This window comes from Leucoraja erinacea, chromosome 6 (assembly GCF_028641065.1).
Source record: "Leucoraja erinacea ecotype New England chromosome 6, Leri_hhj_1, whole genome shotgun sequence".
Lineage (NCBI taxonomy): Eukaryota > Metazoa > Chordata > Chondrichthyes > Rajiformes > Rajidae > Leucoraja > Leucoraja erinaceus.
In genome coordinates, this window is record NC_073382.1 from 24708088 (window position 1) to 24728176 (window position 20089).

At 42.1% G+C, this 20089-nt stretch overlaps 1 protein-coding gene across 6 annotated transcripts in view; it reads left to right on the plus strand.

Moving 5' to 3' along the window:
• The window catches only part of lmo7a (LIM domain 7a), a 203921-nt gene that overhangs the window by 147543 nt on the left and 36289 nt on the right, over nucleotides 1–20089 (plus strand). For 5 of the 6 annotated variants that reach the window (XM_055636734.1, XM_055636738.1, XM_055636737.1 and 2 more), the window contains 5 exons: nucleotides 3071–3103; nucleotides 9025–9145; nucleotides 10277–10419; nucleotides 12181–12616; nucleotides 19144–19650. In XM_055636734.1, the coding sequence (XP_055492709.1) occupies nucleotides 3071–3103; nucleotides 9025–9145; nucleotides 10277–10419; nucleotides 12181–12616; nucleotides 19144–19650 (1240 nt within the window). The remainder of the gene's footprint in view (nucleotides 1–3070; nucleotides 3104–9024; nucleotides 9146–10276; nucleotides 10420–12180; nucleotides 12617–19143; nucleotides 19651–20089) is intronic. The other variant, XM_055636735.1, reaches the window with a different exon arrangement.

Genomic DNA, 20089 nt, shown 5'->3' on the forward strand with positions numbered 1-20089 from the left:
TGTATACAATGGAATTTAGAAGGATGAGAGGGCATCGTATTGAAACATTTAAGATTATTAAGGGATTGGACACGCTAGAGGCAGGAAACATGTTCCCCATGTTGTGGGAATCCAGAACCAGGGGCCACAGTTTAAGAATAAGGGGTAGGCCATTTAGAACGGAGACGAGGAAAAACTTTTTCACTCAGATAGTTGTGAATCTGTGGAATTCTCTTCCTCAGAAGGCAGTGGAGGCCAATTCTCTGGATGCTTTCAAGAGAGAGTTAGATAGAGCTCTTAAAGATAGCGGAGTCGAGGAATATGGTGAGTAGGCAGGAATGGGGTACTGATTGTGGATGATCAGCCATGATCACAATGAATGACGGTGCTGGTTCGAATGGCTGAATGGCCTACTGCTGCACCTATTGTTGTGTCTATTACTTCAGATGCAATGTTTTAATGTTGATGTGTAATTTGTATTGGAGTTGAGGTAGCAAAGGGATGGTTGTATTTCGAGAGGAAAGACACAATATGATGGAGTAACTCAACGGGTCAGGCAGTATCTCTGGAGAACATGGATAGGCTTTGTTTCAAGTTGAATTTGTAATTCTGAAGTTACCAATGCTTTGTTGAGGAGCAGTAGGTTCAGTTTTGTAGCTTACATTTGTGGTTTTTGAAGATAGACACAAAATGCTGGAGTAACTCAGCAGGACAGGCGGCATCTCTGGAGGGAAGGAATGGATGATGTTTCGGGTCGAGACCTTTCTCTGTGGTTTTTGAGCTAGCTATAAAGTTAAATTCTATTCTCCCTCATGCATACCATAAAAATGATGTACTGAGGCAGAAAGAAGATGGGAGGTTAGGGATATGGTAGCAGAATGGCTAAGTTACGAAACTCTTTGGCTCACTTCTGGATTATTCATCCTGCATTTAGATTCTTAATTTAAGTTTAACTCATTCAGTAAAACTGGATTTTTTTTCTCTCTATCTAATTAATTGGTTTAATAAACTGAAACAAATATCGAACCCTGTTAAACAAACACCAAGTTTATCATTAAAAAAAAAAAATCTATTTGATTCATTGATGTCCTTCAGGAAATGAAACCCTCCTTACCTGGTCTGGCCTATATTTAACTCTAGGTTCACCAATGTGATTAACACTTAACAAACCTCAGTTTGGCAGCCGTTGAGATGGACAGTAAAATTTTGAGAGACATCGATATGGTATGTAATCTTTATCCCAGGGCAGAAATATCAAATACTCAAGGGCATAGCTTTAAGATGCGAGGTTAATTTAAAAGAGATTTATATTTTACACAGTGTGGTTTGTGCCTCGATCATGAGTGGTGGTTGGAGTAGGCACAACAGCAATGCGAAAGCAGCATTTAGATGGATCTATGAACAGGCAGGAATGGCGGGATATAGACAATGCACAGGCAAATGTGCAATTTAAATTGGCACCATTGTCCACATTGTGGGCTGAAGGGACTGTTCCTGTGCTGTGTGGTTTTGTGTTAATGCCGATAAAGTCCACGTCTAATAAATGAATGCAAGATCTGGGTCAGGTTGAACTCTGCCCCATAGTGATCCAAAATTCATTTCAGCCTCTTATTGCAGAATTAAAAGCCCATGTTTCCATGATTCTTTTCTGTAGACTTCCACAGCTCATTTACAGCCTGCTTTATTTGATCAGGATTTATTAGTGGTGGAATGTTCAGCTGCCTGTCCATTTTATTAATCCCTAGAAATGGGCTTGTGTTCATCCAGCCTCCCTTATTTTCCAAGCCACCACCTACTGACTGCTTCAATACCAAAGCAGATTGTCAAATTGTGAAACGTGTCTTAATCCTAGTCAATCAATGTGACTTGTGATTTGCCCGTTTAGTTGTTGACCTTGCTGCTTATATATGCTCCCCGAAAGCTCTGTACCCAAAGACTTGATTGATAATCCCTTCATGTGTTAGATAGCTTGATCCTGGAATTATTCACACTTGGCATCTAATGATGCGTTTGAAGGAGAGAAACACATTTAATATACTTATCTATCAATCTAATTAATGGTGTTTAATGAACTGAAACAATATCGAACTGTTAAACAAACACAAAGTCAATTATAAAGGACCTCTCAGCTTCCATGAAAATGATGAATGTTTAAACCAGTACCACTTTAGGATGGGATTTGCCACAATCTCCTGTCCGGAGTGCATAATATTGCAGTGGCTCTGTACCCTGCCTCTGAAATTCATCATTGTTCCGTTTCAGTCAAATTTACTTCTAAGTTGTATCATGACACTGGCTATCTATTAGAACATATTATTTTTAGAATTTGTTTTGGAAAAAAGATTGCATGCGTTTTGAGTGTCTAATGTGTTTACAATCATTCAGTTCATTGTATGTCATGGAGTTTATTTACTACAGAAATTTTATGTGGAACTCAATAAATGAAACTATAAATAACATATGGTTATCAATGTTTGTTTGAGGGAGTCCTGTTCTTTGAATTCCATTATATTTATTGCCGTTAATCATGTATGATTTAGTTTGTCCCATTATTCGTAAACCTTATATGTAACAATATTGATTGGCAGCCAATTTGTGGCTTTGAAGGGCAGGTATAACGTATGTCGGAGGGCAGGAGAAAAGGGCTGTAATTTGTGTCCATACCATTTTTTTAAATAAATTATATATCAAAGTAGCATTTCTAAATATATCCATTCAAACCTTTTTGAATTCTGAGCAATGTTGCCAGTTTTAAGAGCAATTATATTTTGCTGAGTGGAACTTTCAAAAAGAATAATTTAAAAGACTTGTCAGGCATTTTATTTTAAAATAAAACCTCTTTCGTATTTCAGATTTGAATAGTGATCCTTTCATTTAGTCATTATTGCAATTGTGACTGATGGCCAGTTTAATCAAGTGGGTAATTATCAAACTCTAGTAAAACTGGATTACTTTTGTGAAAGTTTGAGAACATAACATTCAAGAATAATGGAGAACCCTGGTTTACAGATGGAACTGCATTGCGTTCCTCACTTTGCAAAGTTAACCTGGTTTTATGGTTTTCTTTTATTGATTTTCTTCAATTCCTTAGACTTCTTCAAAAGTCAACTGATAATGATTCAGGGTAAGTTTCATCATCTCTTGAAACGCTTACCTTTACATGTGCAATGTATGTTCTGCGTTGTGATGTATCTGTGAGAGACATCTATAGCATGCTTATGAAACAAGGCCAATGCGAACGTATACTAATAGACATAAGTATGTCTGATCTGGGGATTCTACTTTAATTGTCTAGTGCATTTAATATCCCAATGGATTTAGCCGCTGAAAATGGTTCAGTAACTGCAGCTGTATGCTTTCCTTTGTAATGCACATGGGGAGGTTTGGGATGATCCACTAAAGCCAGAGTAGTTTGAGCTGTCAACACTTGACAGGTGACGGCAATAACTATGTTAAAAGCTCAATGGTATTCTCAACTTTGATTTTGTCATTAAAAGCAAGGAATGTCACCCTGTACTTTAAATACAAAAACAGTACAGTGCAGGTTGTGGAAGATTAGTGTTGAATCACAGCTGTTTTTATAGTAGCTTTGATGCTGACTTTAAAACTGGAACTAAAGGACGTAACCGAGAAAGGGACAAGATACTGAAGAGACAATAATGCACCAGCATGTGTTTAAATCTTTGCCTTTGATCATGCACCAGTTTCAAAACATTTTGATGTCCTTGATGACCCATGTAGTAAAGGCATCTAACCTCATTTGTGTCTTGGAGTAGGATGATTAATCCCAATCCAAGTAACGCTTGGGATAATAGAGTTTCAAAATAAGAATATTTAAATCTAAATTTTTAAAATCTAGTGCTCTTTCATTAAGTGTTGCAGATTGGTTGTTCTAAACTTAACATTAACGTTAGTTTATCGTTATTTTCTCATTTGCCGTTATTTTCTCATTTGCTAAACTTAATGTGGTTAGTTTATTGTTATCTTCTCATTTGCCATTAATTCGTATATCTTTATAGAGTTGAGGCTCAACCTTTCTACCCCTTTTTGATAGAAAGCCATCTCTATATCGTGCAGTATCGCCTACTTTTAGCATAATTGCTGTGTAAACTGCACAACAAACATAAGAATATGCACGTACATTAGTAGAATAGACAGATTTCTTTTTAAACCTCTTCCTTGTAAAGCAAGTTCCATTTCTGTGACGTTTAACTAATTGGATTTACGCTTGGGCCTTTGCTGAAACATGGAAAAAGTGTTGATAAAATCACAGTTGTTCTATCTGTACATTTCATTGTCTGGAAAAAAATGGATAGGTTTTATAAAACCAGTTCAAAAGGGAAGAACGCCCCAGATCAGTGTCACATCTGCTGGAATATGATATGCAGTTTAACCCAGCTGGCATGCTAAGCGGTGATGGTCAAAAATAGTTGCCTATTACAGTTGGTTTAACAGAACAGGTGCAAAGCAATATTTGCAAAGCTTATTTGCAGCTTCATTTGACATTGGCTGCTGGCATGTTTTGTGTTGCTAACGGGATAACGCTGTACGTTCATTTAAAGTCATAGAATCGTATATGTATTATGAACACTACTATAAGCAAAATGTTAATAACTGATCACTGTATTTTGGCCCAAACCTGTTTTATCACTGATGCAAGTTGGCATTTTTGATTGCGGTGGTGGTGGGGGGGGGGGGGGTTAAGATTATTATTACATCGGAAAATATTGAGTTTGACTTCCATTATCCAGTTCTTTGAGAAATAAAGTCCAAATAGGTTGTATATATTAAAGGAATGATATGGCTGCCTTTACATGGCATTCTACTTATGAAGTTGCATATTCAATAAAATGTTATTCAATAAAAGCAGAATTTAAATACCTACAAGACTACAGTGCACACTTTAACATTTTACACAGAAGGCACCCTTCAGTGCTGTGCATCTCAGGTCTCACATTGTGAGGGCTGCCAACATTGGGTGAGAGTTGGGAGTGAGAAATTGCGAGAGACCAAGCCTGAGGGAGCATAGCGATCGGGGGGGGGGTGGGGGGGGGGGGTCTCGCTGCACACTGGGTACTACATCTGATCCTGACTCCAGTTGCACACCTTCTCTCATTCCTGACCCTGACTCCAGCATTACACCTGCCCCCCCCCCCCCCCCCCCCCAAACCACCATTCTACCCTGATCATAGCTGCTTACCAGGTTAGGTTCCCAGTGCTGAACACTCCCCTGGACTGCATACCTAGTACTATTCCTTGCTCCTAGCCCCGCTGCACTGACAATATGTCTGGCCCTCACATAAAGCCCCATATCTGACCCCATGGACTTAACCCATTACGTTCAAGTCCACAGAAGCTTATCTAATGCAGTAATCTTTTATGGGGCACTTCACAGACCAAATTATCTACAACAAAATTTGCTACATCCATTGGCCTCCTTGTAATCTAACATGCTAGTTACTTTGTCAAATAAGTCATCAATTGGTTGAACACAATTTATCATCCATAAAATTATACTCACTCAGCTGTATAAGTATTCTGTTACCATTTCTTTCATTTTCCTAACAAACTGGCCTGAAGTCATTTTCACCCCCAATATTTTCAGTATGTTGCTGTCTTCCTCTCAGCAGGACCATTTTTCCTGCAGTTACAGTAAGTGAAAATCTAGCAGGCAAGCAGGGTGCTTTCTCCAACCACTCCCATTTGAAGTCCACTATCTTCCACCGTTTCTACCCAGTGCTTGGTACTTACTTCCAGCAGCCATTGGTTGTCCTCCAGGATGCACCGAGCCGCATCCTGATCCATGCTGGTCACCTGGGCGAATCACGGCAGTGGCGCAACGCTTCCGATGCTCCCGATGGCCCGGCACTCTTGCACTGAGGCTGCTCCATGGCCGGAGTTGCAGTGAGCGACTCGCCAGCCCAGCAAACACTCACCATCCCCGCTCCCCGTCCGCACATGTTCCCGCCGCTGCTTCTGCTTCCAACTCCCGTGGCCCCATGCAGTTGATATTTGTTTTAAAATTTTCGTTGATCACAGAATTTCTCACGACACTCTCCCCTCCACCTCTCTCTCCTCCCTCTCTCTCTCCCTCCCTCTCTCCCTCTCTCCCCCTCCCTCCTTCTCCCCTCTCCCTCTCTCCCTCCCTCTCTCCCTCTCTCTCTCTCTCCCTCCCCCTCTCTCCCTCCCTCCCCCTCTCTCCCCCTCCCTCCCCTCCCTCCCCCTCTCCCTCCTCCCTCCCCTCCCCCCCCCCCCCCTCCCTCCCCCCCCCTCCCTCCCCCCCTCCCTCCCCCCCCCCCCCTCCCCCCCCCCCCCCTCCCTCCTCCCCTCCCCCCCTCCCTCCCCCCCCCCCTCCCTCCCTCCCTCCCTCCCTCCCCCTCTCCCCTCCCCCCCCCCTCCCCTCCCCCCTCCCTCCCCCCCTCCCTCTCCCTCCCTCCCCCCTCCCCCCCCCCTCCCTCCCTCCCTCCCTCCCTCCCTCCCTCCCCCTCCCTCCTCCCTCCCCCTCCCCCTCCCCCTCTCCCCCCCTCCCTCCCCCCCCTCCCTCTCTCCCTCCCCCCCCCCCCTCTCTCCCTCCCTCCCCCTCTCTCCCTCCCCCTCCCCCCTCTCTCCCTCCCCCCCTCCCCCTCTCCCCCCCTCCCCCTCCCCCTCTCTCCCTCCCCCTCTCTCTCTCCCCCCCCCTCTCTCTCCCTACTGTCTCCCTCCCTACTGGCACAGAGACTCTCATGGCGGCAGCGCAACGCTTCCCACGCCTCCGATGGCCCGGGACCCTTGCACTGGGTCTGCTCCATGGCCGGAGCTGCAGCGAGCCACTCGCCAGCCCCGCAAACACTCGCCAGCCCTGGCTCCCCGCATCTGTACCCGCCCGCTGCTTCCATCGCTCCCTCAGCCCCGGCTCTCCAACACCCGCAGCCCATGCAGTTTATATGAGTTTTGAAATTTTCGTTGATCACAGAATTTCTCACGACAGAGCGCGAGATATTTGTGATCAGCTTGAGAGCGTGAGAATTTCCCAAAATGCGTTATTCTCACGCTCAAAGCGTGAGAGTTGGCAGCCCTGCATTGTTGTTGAAAAAAAAAACTGCAGATGTTGGAAATCTGAATTTAAAAAATATAAAATTTTGGAAGCATTTAGTCGGCCAGACATGGAAAGGTAAACAGAGCTTAAAGTTCCAGTCCAAGAAACCCTTCATGACCACTGGGAAACTACGAGAATGCTTCATGTGTATAATTTGAGAGTGAGCAAGAGGATTACACTCATACCCTTTATAAATACGAGATCACCCATCTTGTGTTCCCCTTTAGTTCTGCCCCAACACTGGAAGTAGCCACATCTTGCAAGGCATGTACAAGTATTCCAACGTGCAAAATAAATCCGACTTTAAATTAAATATCACAAATTACTGTGTTTTGTTTCAATGGTTTTATTCTTGGCCAGACACATTTTCCAGTTTTTAATTACCTTTTTAAATGTTCCCAAGTTATAGTGCTTTGCAGAGAAATAGCATGTTTTTAGTCACAGCATTAAACCATTTATTATACATGGGAAAGGAGAATTTTCAGATGAAAGAGTTAAATGTCACGGTGATTATCTCAAGTTGCATCTCCAGACCCCTGCTGACTTGGTATGCAGTTGTTTTCAGACAAGATTTAAATGATTAAACCATATGTGTGCAATACTGTGCCAGATTCCTGTGGGGGTGAATTCACCGTATATTAAACTTGAATGCTTGATTGTTTTGGATCTTTAAATAGTTCAAAATCTGTAAATACACCAAGCCAAATCCTGCAGCTGAACTTCAGAATAGGCATTTGAAGTTAAATGAACCTAATGGCTTCTGAATGTACCGTAACTGATGAATTTTAACACGCAAGAGCATTGCTTTTCAAAGACTTTGAATGAAATTGACTGACTGCTATAATTTATGGTTCCTTTGCATTAACACTCAAACTAAATGCCATGAAGTTGGTGTTGAATATTACATGTAATTATCACATTGTGAATCTCCTGAAGAGATGCAGATGTATTGATTGGCTAATTGTGTGCAATTTTGCCTTTTCCAGAGAGACGTGCTGTTTACTTGATTAGTGGCATTTTATTTTTAACATAATGATATTTTGAGAAAATGCATAATTAAGAAGTATTAAGAAGTTTGAGACTTCAGTGAAAATGTCTAATTGCACCTAAAGGAACAACATTTATATAAGTAATCGAAGCATTGAGTTACAATGAATGTGCATTGACCGCCTGGTGCCTATTGTTAGATTAGATTAAATTACGTTTATTATTGTCACATGTACTGAGGTACGGTGACAAGCTTTGTTTTCCATGCTATCCCATCAGATCAGGTACAATCCCTGACAGTGGCAACATGAGGTAGAGTGGTGAAGAAGGTATCGGGTATGCTTTCCTTCATTGGTTGGGGCCTTAAGTATATGAGCCGGGAAGACATGTTGCAGCTTTATAAGACTTTGCATATGCTGCATTTGGAGTATTGCTTGCAGTTCTGGTCGCCCCATTACAGGAACGATGTTGAGAGTTTGGAAGAGATACAGAGGAGGTTGTTGCCTGAATGAGGTGTTCTTGCATGGGGAGAGGTTGGGCAGACTTGTATTGTTTTCTCCGTGGCGTCAGAGGTAAAGGGGAGACTTGACAGAGTATGTAAAATTATGAAGCATGTATAAGGTGGACAGACAGAACCTTTTTCTTGTGTTTGAAATTTCAAAGACAAAATGGCATAGCTTTAAGTTGCGAGGGGAAACGTTCTTGAGATGTACAATTTTTTTACACTGAGGGCGGTGAGAGCCTGGAATATGTTGCTGGGGTTTAGGTTTAAGGCTTAGTTTTATTACTGTCATATATACTGAGGTATAATGAAATGCTTTGTTTTGCATGCTGTGCCAAGTGATCAGATACACTATACATAGATACAATCAGTTCAAAATCAATTACGATAGATGGAGCAAAGGGGAAGATACAGAATGTAGAATATATTCATGGTATAGAATATCATGCTGACTATTGTTCTTTATTATATTTTATTTCAGGAGTAAATCGCTCAATGATGTGTCTGCTGAAGAAGGGGATAAAATGAGAAAATCTCTTAGATTTGAGGAATTGCTGAAAATAAAGCAAGCTATGAATGAACAGGACCAGCAATGGCAGAGTGTGAGTTGAAAGCGACAGCCGCCCTTCTCTGCCCCTGTCCTTCTCAGCTCCCCGCCCCTCTCTGCTCCCCGCCCCTCTCTGCTCCCCGCCCCTCTCTGCTCCCCGCCCTTCTCTGCTCCCCGCCCATCTCTGCTGTCCTCCCTCCCTCCCCATCCCCACCCCTTCCCCGTCATTCTCCTCTTCTTTTAGCCAAAGTAACATCAGCCAATTACGCACTTTTTTGACTGCCGGCTTCAGAACAGCCAGTCTTTGTTATAATTTTGTTACTTGTAATTTTCTATATTACACTGACAAGTTAAGCATTTAGCAATAGGCATTTACATAGTAGGGAGGTGTCTGCACAGTGTTTGTATAAAATGACCATTGAGACAAAGTGGGAAGATAAAGAAAGGTAAATGTGAGAGGTAGTTATACATGTTGTCCTGAAGGCATGGCTTTAATATAATTCTGGAACATGGCTTTAAATCTCTGATTCTGACAGGTGCAAAATTGCACGGAATGTCACGATAATGAATGATGTGGGGGGGGGGGAGTGATTAAAGGCAGCATATTTTTGTACTGTAAGGAATTATAGCAAGGGCCACTTCTTTGTTTTAAATGCATTATTGATGGGATTTCTGTGGTGTAAAAACGACACGGAAATCTGCTAGTGGCAACTGCAGATGCGGAATAAGCACAGTTGGTGCGGACTCGGAGGATCGAACAGCCTCTCTAAACCTAAAACCAGTACATGTGTTAGCATCTAAATCACCTGTTGTATTTCTGAATTTCAGCCACTAATTAAGGTTGTGACCCATATTCGCACAGCTAGTAAACGACTGCCACATAACTCCAGAGAACCAAGTTCACTCCTGACCTCCAGTGCTGTCTGTGTGGAGTTTGCATGTTATTCCAGTGACTCTGTGGGTTTCCTCTGGGTGCACTGGTTTCCTCCCATATCCCAAAGATGTGCTTGATGGTAGATTAATTGGCCACTGTCAATTGTAACCAGTGTGTGGTTGAGTGGAAGAATCAGGGGGGAATTGATGGGAAAGGGGGGGAGAGTAGGTCCCAGGTAAAATGGCTTTGCTGTCTGGATAGCCATGTGACTGGCATAAACTCCATTTCCTCCATTTTGTTTGTTTTGCCCAGGATCTGGCAGGTTGGAAGAATCGGCGTAAAAGTGCTAACTCCAGCCTACTGAAGAAGAAAGACGAGAGAGAAGAAATTGAGAAAATGACAATCGGAGAGAATCTCAAAGCACCAAAGACATATCGGAAAATAAGGGAAGAAAGGTAATCCAGTATTATCTCACATGGAAGTTCCAGTAGATCTCCATGCAGTGGGATATTATGTTCAAGTTCAGTTTTTATCTCTGCTACTCTGTTTTGTGGGATGTGCTTGTTTCTCATCTGTAGTTGCCATTGGGTGATGTTTCAGGTCGAGACCCTTCTTCAGACTGGTTAAGGATAAGGGAAATGAGAGATATAGACATCCCTTATCCCTAACCAGTCTGAAGAAGGTCTTGGACCGAAACGTCACCCATTCCACCTCTCCAGAGATGCTGCCTGTCCTGCTGAGTTACTCCAGCTTTTTGTGCCTAAAGCCTGACAAATGATGGGTTGATATAGGTGAGGGGAGGGGGTTGAATGATAGGTGGGCGGCATAAGTGAAAAAGGCTAGAAATTAACGACAGTAACCTAATCGAAGAGTCACCTCAGGTTTAAAGCTGTTTTAAATTTTTGAACTGGTCTTGATTTTCTATGTTATTCAGCATTAACATAGCTATGGTGAAAGATTCTCATGTTAAATCTGCATGTTTTGTGTGCAACAAGATGCAAGGAAATTTATTTAGCATTTCCTTTGTTTTTAATTGTCTTTTAATGCTAGTAACTTATTGAACAGTTGGGTTTGGTTTATCTGGCCCTAACTGCACTGACCATGTTTGGCAAAGAATAGTCAAATACTTCAGATGGGTTGATGGTTCTGGGAGGTAAAAGGAATTTACATCATATATTCAGAGCAGCACATATAATAATTCCAAGAAATGTTGCAATCTTTAATACTTTCAGCAAGTAGAAGGACCCATTTCGATTTTAAATTGATGTTGAGATTCAGAATTTCTGAGGAGTTTATTGGAATTTTCTGTATTTATGTTACATTCTGATAATTGCTGTGTACCCTTTGCAATACATTCAGAAGATTGTTGTTTTTGTTCCTAGTATTTGTCTCAAAAATGAAGTCCAAGTGTGGCTAAGTTACATTGCACATTTCTTCATGGTGCATAAACCTGAAGAATTTGGAATATGGAATCTTGGGGGGAGATGGGTGGGGAATAACTATTTGTGTTGCATGCAAATCTAGACAGGATCTGCAGTCCACTGGTGACACAAGTAAAATAACACTTTTTTTTCCCCTTTAGGAATCAGTTAGGATGGTTTTAGTTTAGAAAGAAACGTATGCAACATTTTTGATTCAACTCATTGTACAAGATAGGTTCTGAAAATAAAATTATGTGTGTGCATCAGGAGTTATTTAATAAAGTGACAATGAGCAGCAACATTTATATCAATTAAATGGCAAATTGTGACTTTAGTAAAATGTCAGGGACATTGTGGAATTTTTCATCGTGTATTAAAAATATTTTCTCGTCATCAGTCATTAAAGCACAACAGATGTCGGGGAAATGTGTGGTCACATTTTTCTCTACAATTGGGCTTTACTACTTGTGAAAGCATACTTTTGAATTCAGATTGTGTAGAAAGTTCAGGGAGTTGTTCAAATGATGCAAAATAATTAAGATCAACAGCGAATGCAATTTGTTTTGCATTCTAGTTCCTCTTGTGGGGCCAAGGATTGAAATATGACACTAATTATCTTGAAGCGACTGGCTTTGCAGTTTGCAAGCATTTTTCTTCAGTATCCCACTGTATACAAGTTACAACCTAACTGAATACTTTTACAGACCACACCTATTTATCATCTCAGCTTCAACATTAATCTAATTAGTATTTTTGCTCTTTCTCTCATTCCTTTTACTCCACCCTTCCACACAGGGAGCTCAGACACCAAGATTCATCCAGTGACAACCAAACTGACTACAGAAAGCTGAACTCCTCTGATGAAGAAGTGTTTGTAGAAGACAGAAAACCCCCGCAGCGATTGTACGAAAGAAGTCACACAGTGGCAACTGAAACCCCTTTCACCTTCCAGAAACGTGAGCCTGTATCCTCAGCACCCCCAGTTCAAGCTCCAGGAAGACGGCCGGCACCAGATTCGAAAAAGACCGTCAACAATATGTCAGAAGGGCAAGGCTCACTTCCCTTGTATATGCGCCAGGCGATTGACCATAAAGCTGACCAGACTCGAGTTTCAAATTCTCTGCCCAGGAATTATCAAAGATCGAGCGTGTCAAGAATTGCTCCGGTGGTTTCCCCGAGACCCTATGGGACACAAGCTAAAAAGCTCTCATCGCTCACAAGGCCAAACACAGTAAGTCATTCTACACAAACCTGTATTTTGATAACGCTGTTTCGGGGTTGCTGCTTTAATTAAGTGTATTGGTTTGGTGTCATTTTTCCTTCAGACACTGAAGGTTTCAAGTTACAAGATCCTTCATTTTTTTTTTTGTCAATAATAAACCAGTCTCCTTTGGACCTGTAATTTAATAGCTATGGAGATTACTCTCAGTTCCGATTAGCTTTCACAGAGTAAAATTTGAGAAACCTGTACCTTTTTGTTTACTTAATTGCTCCTGTTTTGAAAAATGCTCTGATATTTAATTGTCAGCATTCGAAACAAGAATAGCTGGAGAATTTGGGGCATTTTTGGAAGCCAAAAATGACCATACTTAATGCAACCAATTTTAATTTCTGAGATTAAGATTATGCAAATATGTTTTCACGTGGCCGTTGCATCTGAATCTATCCCCTTTTAATATTTAAAGTAGGGGCAAAAATTGCTGGTAAATATTAAATTTGAGAAGGACTTGCAAAGGGAACAGATAAATTATTTTTTTACAGGCTGACCCTTTGTCAAAAATGCCATAATTGTTACCATCTTTTACTGCCACAGCTATCTGCATCAGCTTGCTGAGTTTCCATTTTTCCATACAACATTGAAGAAGCCATTCAGTTAATTAGGTCTATGTAATTCACAGAACAATCTTGTTCGCACTTTAATTTCCCTGCAACCTGCTCTCCCATTTAGTTGATTGTCATGTGTACAGCGAAAAGCTTTTTGTTGTGTGCTAACCAGTCCGTGGAAATACTGTACGTGATTACAATCAAGCTGCCCACATTTACATGAACTCCCCCAGATTCTACCGCACACCTACACACTAGGGGCAATTTGCAATGGCCCATTAACCTGCCATCCCGCACACCTTTGGGATGGGGAAGGAAACGAGTAAGCGGGGGAAACTCACGAGACGGCAGAATATGAAAGCACTTCACGGACAGCATCAGAAGCCAAGATTGAACCTGGGTCACTGGTGCTGCTCCACTAACTGCAACAATTGTTTGCATTTCAACTTTTGGGTTATTTTTTGGACAGTGGGGGCAGTATGGAGGTGCAGCTAATAGCGGCAAGACCTCACAGCGCTAGTGACATGGATACAGTCCTGACCTCGGGCATTCTGTGTGTGGAATTTGCACATAGTGCTTGTGACCACAGAAGTATCTTCCGGGTGCCGCTGCTTTTTCCCCACAGCTCAAAGACGTGGTAGGTTTATTGACCATTGTAAATTTCCCCCAGTATGTAGGTGACTGGTAGAATCTGTGGGGACCTGATTAAAATATGTGGAAAATAAAATAGAATGTGTGATATAATGCAAGTCTGATGTAGGGCCCAACCCAAAATGTCACCCATCATTTTTCTCCAGAGATGCTGCTTGACACGCTGAGATACTCCAGCATTGTATGTCTATCCTCTGTATAAACCATCATCTGCAGTTCCTCTCTACACAGAATTAATAGAGGATTGTAGTAAGTGGGTGCTTAGGGTTGGTATGGACTCAAGGGCCGAAGGGCCTTCTTCTGTGCTGCAAGTCTCTAAAGAGGATATTTGTTACATGTACATTTACACTACACCTTAACATTGATGCCCCAAGATTGAGAGATTTTGTGCCATTGTCAAACAGAGAAACCTCCTGTTGCCCGTCTCCTAAACGTGTTAAGCCACAAGCCCACACACCTCCCCAAGGCAAGCAGTGTCCATGACGGTGAAAACTTCAAAGAAGCCAGGTTATTTCACACCTTGCCGTGGATTTTGAGCCACAGTGAACTCACTGGAGTTGGCTCTATACAGAGAGCACTGACCTTGGCATTGGTGGCTGCCAGTAGCCAGTGTGTTATCTGGCAACTGGGGACAAGCTGCACTGCTCCACATAATCAAGCATTTAATTTTTTTTCAATGCCATGTTGCCATAGAAAACCCTGAGTAAAGCTTCACTAGCACCAAGTGAAATATTGTGAACCTAGACCACAGCCACAAGAATAACATCTTTTTAAATGTGCTCTTCTATTTTGGTCACATGGGCTCAATTTTAAATCGGCCTTTCATTGCCTTCAGCCAGTTTATCATTTTATTTCAATGGGGCATGTCAAGTTAAGGAATGTGCATATCAGTTTAGTTCCCCTTGTTTATGGCTCTTGTGTTACCATATCTCTGAATGTAGCAAGAATATGGATGGGTGGATTTCTACAACCTTGCCGGGTGTGGGTGAGGCAGGAGGTACTTTTCTCCTCTGTCGGATGAAATGCGAACAAGTCGAAATATAACAAAATGTATGAGTGTTGAAATCATGATTCACGTTTTGTCGCTGTGCTGGTTAAACTAATTGAGCTGTCTGGATTGACCCATTTTCTTCTCCAAGTTGTAGTTCAGTCAAGATTTAACTGTGCATGTTCCATATTAGCTGCCATTAACCAGACTGGCAAAGAACCATAAGTTGAGGCCACCGTAGGCCAGCCATTCTATATAATCCTAGGAATGAGTGGGTAACCATGATCACTACACCTGCTCCGATTTTTCTCGTGTCCCTGTGCCAGCTTATGCGCTGGGTGACCAAAACCTTAGAACTGACGTTCAGAATACAAAGAGCAATCCGTTTGGACACTGGCAAAGAGACTGCAACACTCTTGCTTAAAATATAAGGCCCACTTTTTCTGGGCTCAGAATTTGGAGGCAACACAAGAGCATGTGAAATGCACAGGACTGCTTTGTGTAATAACCTCTGACACAGACCCCCAAAGCTAAAGTGAGGCAGAGGAGCAGAGTACCCATCACCGGGTACCTTCCTCTCTGCCAGATATTAAACCTGTTGGCGGTGATGGCTCCAGCTGGCGTTCGAGGGTGAAGACATTGAGAGTGGGAAAAAAAGCAGCCTGTGTAATAATCCCCTCTTTGCAACATAAGCGATAGGAGTAAAATTAGGCCATTTGGCCCATCAGGTCTACTCTGTCATTCACTCATGGCTGATCCATCTCTCCCTCCTAGCGCATTCTCTGGCCTTCTCCCCATACCTTTGATACCTGTACTAATCAAGAATCTATCTATCTCTGCTGTAAAAAATATGCATTGACTTGGCCTCCACAGCCTCCGTGGCATAGAATTCCACAGATTCATCACCCTCTGACTAAAGAAATTTCTCATCTCCTTCCTAAAAGAACGATTATTTAATTCTGAGGCTATTACTTCTAGTCATAGACTATCCCACTTGTGGAAACATCCTCTCCACATCCACTCTATCCAAGCCTTATCCTCTATGTTTCAATGAAGTCCCCCCTCATTCTTCTAAACTCCAGTGAGTACAGGCCCAGTGCCGACAAACACTCATTGTACTTTAATCTACTCATTCCTGGGATCATATTGAATAGCTGACCTATGCTGGCCTCAACTTATCTTTTGTGCCAGTTTGGTTAATGGAAGCTCATATGGAGCATGCACAGTTAAATCTTGACTGAACTCCAATTCAGGTACATGTGCTTGCATGAGGTGATTTCCGAGAGGCGATTGAAGCAGTGAAGGCCTGGCTTCAATCAGCAACTTTGACCCAGCTGGTGCCAGCCTGGTTAGGTAACAACACGCAATTCTCAGTGTTGTTGAGACCACATTTCTTCTTGGCACGGTGGGTTTCCTTATCTTCAAGACTAGTGCCCCACCTGTGATTATTGCTGATGGTATTCTACCATCTTCCAGCTCTGTGAGGAACAAGTTCAAGTAGGACATACATGTTCTTAGCCCCTAACCAGGTTTTGGCTCACTCTATGGTGGCCCACATACGTCCGTGGGTGGAATCTCTAGGTTGTTATGCACCTGCTTGTGGAATTAGGATGCACGAACGAGCCCACTGCAAATGCTGGGCCTACAGACACTCTGCATGGCCTTAAGCAAGTGAGACATAGTCACTGGTGGGAGTACAATTTTATGGTGACACAACAATGACCTTTCAGCTCACCGAGTCCGTGATGACCAGCAATCCATGCTGACCAGCTGACCTTGTACACCAGCACTATCCTACACACACTAGGGACAATTTACAATTTACAGAAGCCAATTAACCTACAAACCTGTACGTCTTTAGAGAGTGGGAGGAAACTAGACACCCAGAGATGACCAATGCAGTTACAGGGAGAACGTACAAAATCCATACAGACAGCACTTATAGTTAGGATCGAACCCGGGTCTCTACCAGTTCACCATTGTGCTGCCCTTGGTCAGTGGACAACTTTCTAACTTGCTCATAAAAGTAGGAATCTGGGTGAAAGTGACTAGCCTGCATGATAAGGTAGACCAAAATGCTGGAGAAACTCAGCGGGTGAGGCAGCATCTATGGAGCAAAGGAATAGGTGACGTTTGGGTCGACTTCCTTCTTCAATAACATCAATGCTAGTTCTTGGTTCATGACCATTATTCATGGTGTCAGAGAGGTTATGGGGAAAAGGCAGGAGAATGGGGTTACGAGGGAGAGATTGATCAGCCATGATTGAATGGCAAAGTAGACTTGATGGGCCGAATGGTTTGTAGGTTAATTCTAATCGTATTCCTTATGACCTTATGATTCATTCTATGATAGGGAATGGCTTTGAACTGCCCACCCCAATTCCCTAGGCAAGTGGTGATTTTCCCTTTAAACTCTTGCCAATTTGTTGGTCAGGATTCCTTGCTAGGCCAGGTAGACTCCCAGATAACAATGTGTTGTGCTCCAGAGCTGACACTAGATCTTCCCCATCACCTTCAGAAGCCTAATATTTATTGGCAAGATCTAGCACTTGGGCTTCCTCTATTCTCTGCGCATCAGTGGGATCTTTTACCAAAAGAACAGGACAAGTTATGTGTCTAAAACAAGGAGGAATGGTTTCTGTAGTTAAGATAGGCACAAAGTGCTGGAGTAACTCAGCGAGTCAGGTAGATCTCTGGAGATAAAGGACAGAGGACATATCGGGTCCAGACTCTTCTTCAGTCCGCTATATTCAGGCTTCTGTATTCATTTGTGTGTGAGGGAGTTTATCGAGCTATTGAGTAAAGAAAAGACACAAATTGCTGGTGTAATGCAGGGACACAGGCGGCATCCCTGTGGAACATTGATAGGTGATGTTTTGAGTCGGAACCCTTTTTTAGATTGTAAGTTGAGTAAAAGACGTGTCCTCGTAAGTAGAGAGGTCTCAAGTCGGTACAGAAATGACAAAACAAGAAAGAGACTACTTTAAGATCAGGGAAAAATATGTCAGTTTGGCAGCTGCTGCAGTATTTGATGCAACATATTTTTGCAATGTTTACCTAGTCTGCATAATCTGGGATTGGATGACAATATTCTCACTTGTGAACTTGATAACTTAATATATTTCAAAGAGAATAATATATTTCAAAGTGTGGGCCTTGACTTCTCATTCTGGGACGACCAGCTTGGCAATGACTCCATTTGTTTCTGTTCAGACAGAGTAATATGATTTGCCCTACATTCCACGCATGGATAAAAATAGAGCTTACTGGAGGAGCCAGTTTAATAATTTTGTAAAGTCATTATTTTAGTGGTCTTGTCTCAAAGATTATGGTGTATAAAATCTGTCCAACTGTCATCTTTGAGTCTCTCTGCCCCACAAATCTGAGCTGGAGATTACAAACATGTACACTTCAATACAAGGCGTGTACGCATAACTAATATCCTGGATTTTGATATATGCCTTTGGCTGGTTCATAATTGGCACTTGGCCTATAAAGATGTCTTTTGTGACAATCCTCTCCTGTTCATGAGATTGTTTACCATTGGTTTTTATTTTAATTTTGATTTGAATTCTCATTGGGGAAGTCAGATTGGTGATATTCCACATAAAATTATTAGTGAATCAACGGATTAAATGTATGCTATTTGTCACAATCGTAAGGCCTTAACAATTACTTCACAATTATTTTTTTTGTGTGAAGTTTGAGTTGGGGAAAGATAAAATAGTTTCTGTAATTGTTTTTTGTTGTGAGGCATGTCAGAAAATGTGCTTTTAGATATTGGGTGTCGAGTCTTGTGAAGTTCCCCTAATGTTGAATAGCCTTCTGGAAGGTAGTGCAGTCAAGATTAGTATTCTGGTTTTGAAATTTAGACCTATTGCTTTGAATAGAATTTCAGACATTGATTACAGCTCACAGAACCTATGGGGTTCATTAGCATAGGGAGAGTAGAGGAGGAGCAAGATCATTAATTCCATCGGTTCTGATTTGTTCTGTACCTTTTCATACCTCTAGTTTCCCTCTCCCTTGACTCTCAGTCTGAAGAAGGTCTCGACCCAAAATGTCGCTTATTCCTTTTCTCCAGAGATGCTGCCTGATCCGCTGAGTTACTCCAGCATTTTGTGTCCATCTTCATTCATTTCATTGTTCATTGTCATCAGAGTAATGACATACTGATACTATGGATCTAGGATTCCAATTTATACATCAACAGTCAGTAACAACAGGTCTGTAACACTTGTGTTTGATTAGTGCTCAGAAATATTAGCTGAAATACTGGTTTGTTTCCTTTTCAGCAGCGGGATGAGCAACCAAAATATAATGGAGATGTGAATGGTTCAAAACGTTTCCAGGCACCCTCGGGCTTCCCCTTCAAGTCTGAATCTGCAGCACCATTGGAAAGTAGTGGGCTCACGAAAAGAGAGTCAGAGGGAGGCACGAGGCTCAGTCCTTTCTTGAAAACTGAGGAGAAGAGGTCTGAGGAGATGACCCTTGCCTCCGAACCAGAGAATTACCAGTACACGAAGAGCAATTTTTCTTCCAACGTCGAAAGTGACATGTATCAAAGGAGCAACTATTCCTCAAAACTGGAGAATGATGACCAATCACAGGGCAGTTCTTTAATGAGTAGTAATGAGGAGGAGGGGGAAGAAGAGGAAGAAACAAGGATGCCATCTCTCAGTGAAAAGAACTTTCCTCATGAGTCAAAGGCTGACACCACTTCCAACTCTGCAACAATGAATTATTTTACAAAGGCAACAAGCCAGCCCACAAACACAGTTACCACAGCAGCCATGCGACAGGTAGGTCTGAGAAGTAGGTTACTGTGGATGTTTGAGGTCGGTCTGGTAACGCGATCGTCCTCCTTCACTGCTCACAAAGGACACGCTTTAAAGAAAACTCTTTGACTAATTAACCACAGTGTGATATCGTGTGATACACAAAGGCAGATGCAGCCAACTAAATTTCTAAAAAGCACAGCAAAACCAGTTTTGTCTAACTGTGAGTGCATTCATAGACTGCTTTTTTTTTTAATATCCACTGTGTGTCTGTAACAGGGAAAATAGCAATCAGAAACTAGGCTTTGTCATTTGGGAATAGTTTTTTTTTAGTGCCTTGGAACTGTTTCATCCAAGCCCTTTTACAAAGACTTTTCGGACATGCCGGTCGGTCTGACTATGGATGGTTGTGGGTGTTATGGAAAATATTAATCTGACTGATTTATGAGATTGCTTTTCCAGG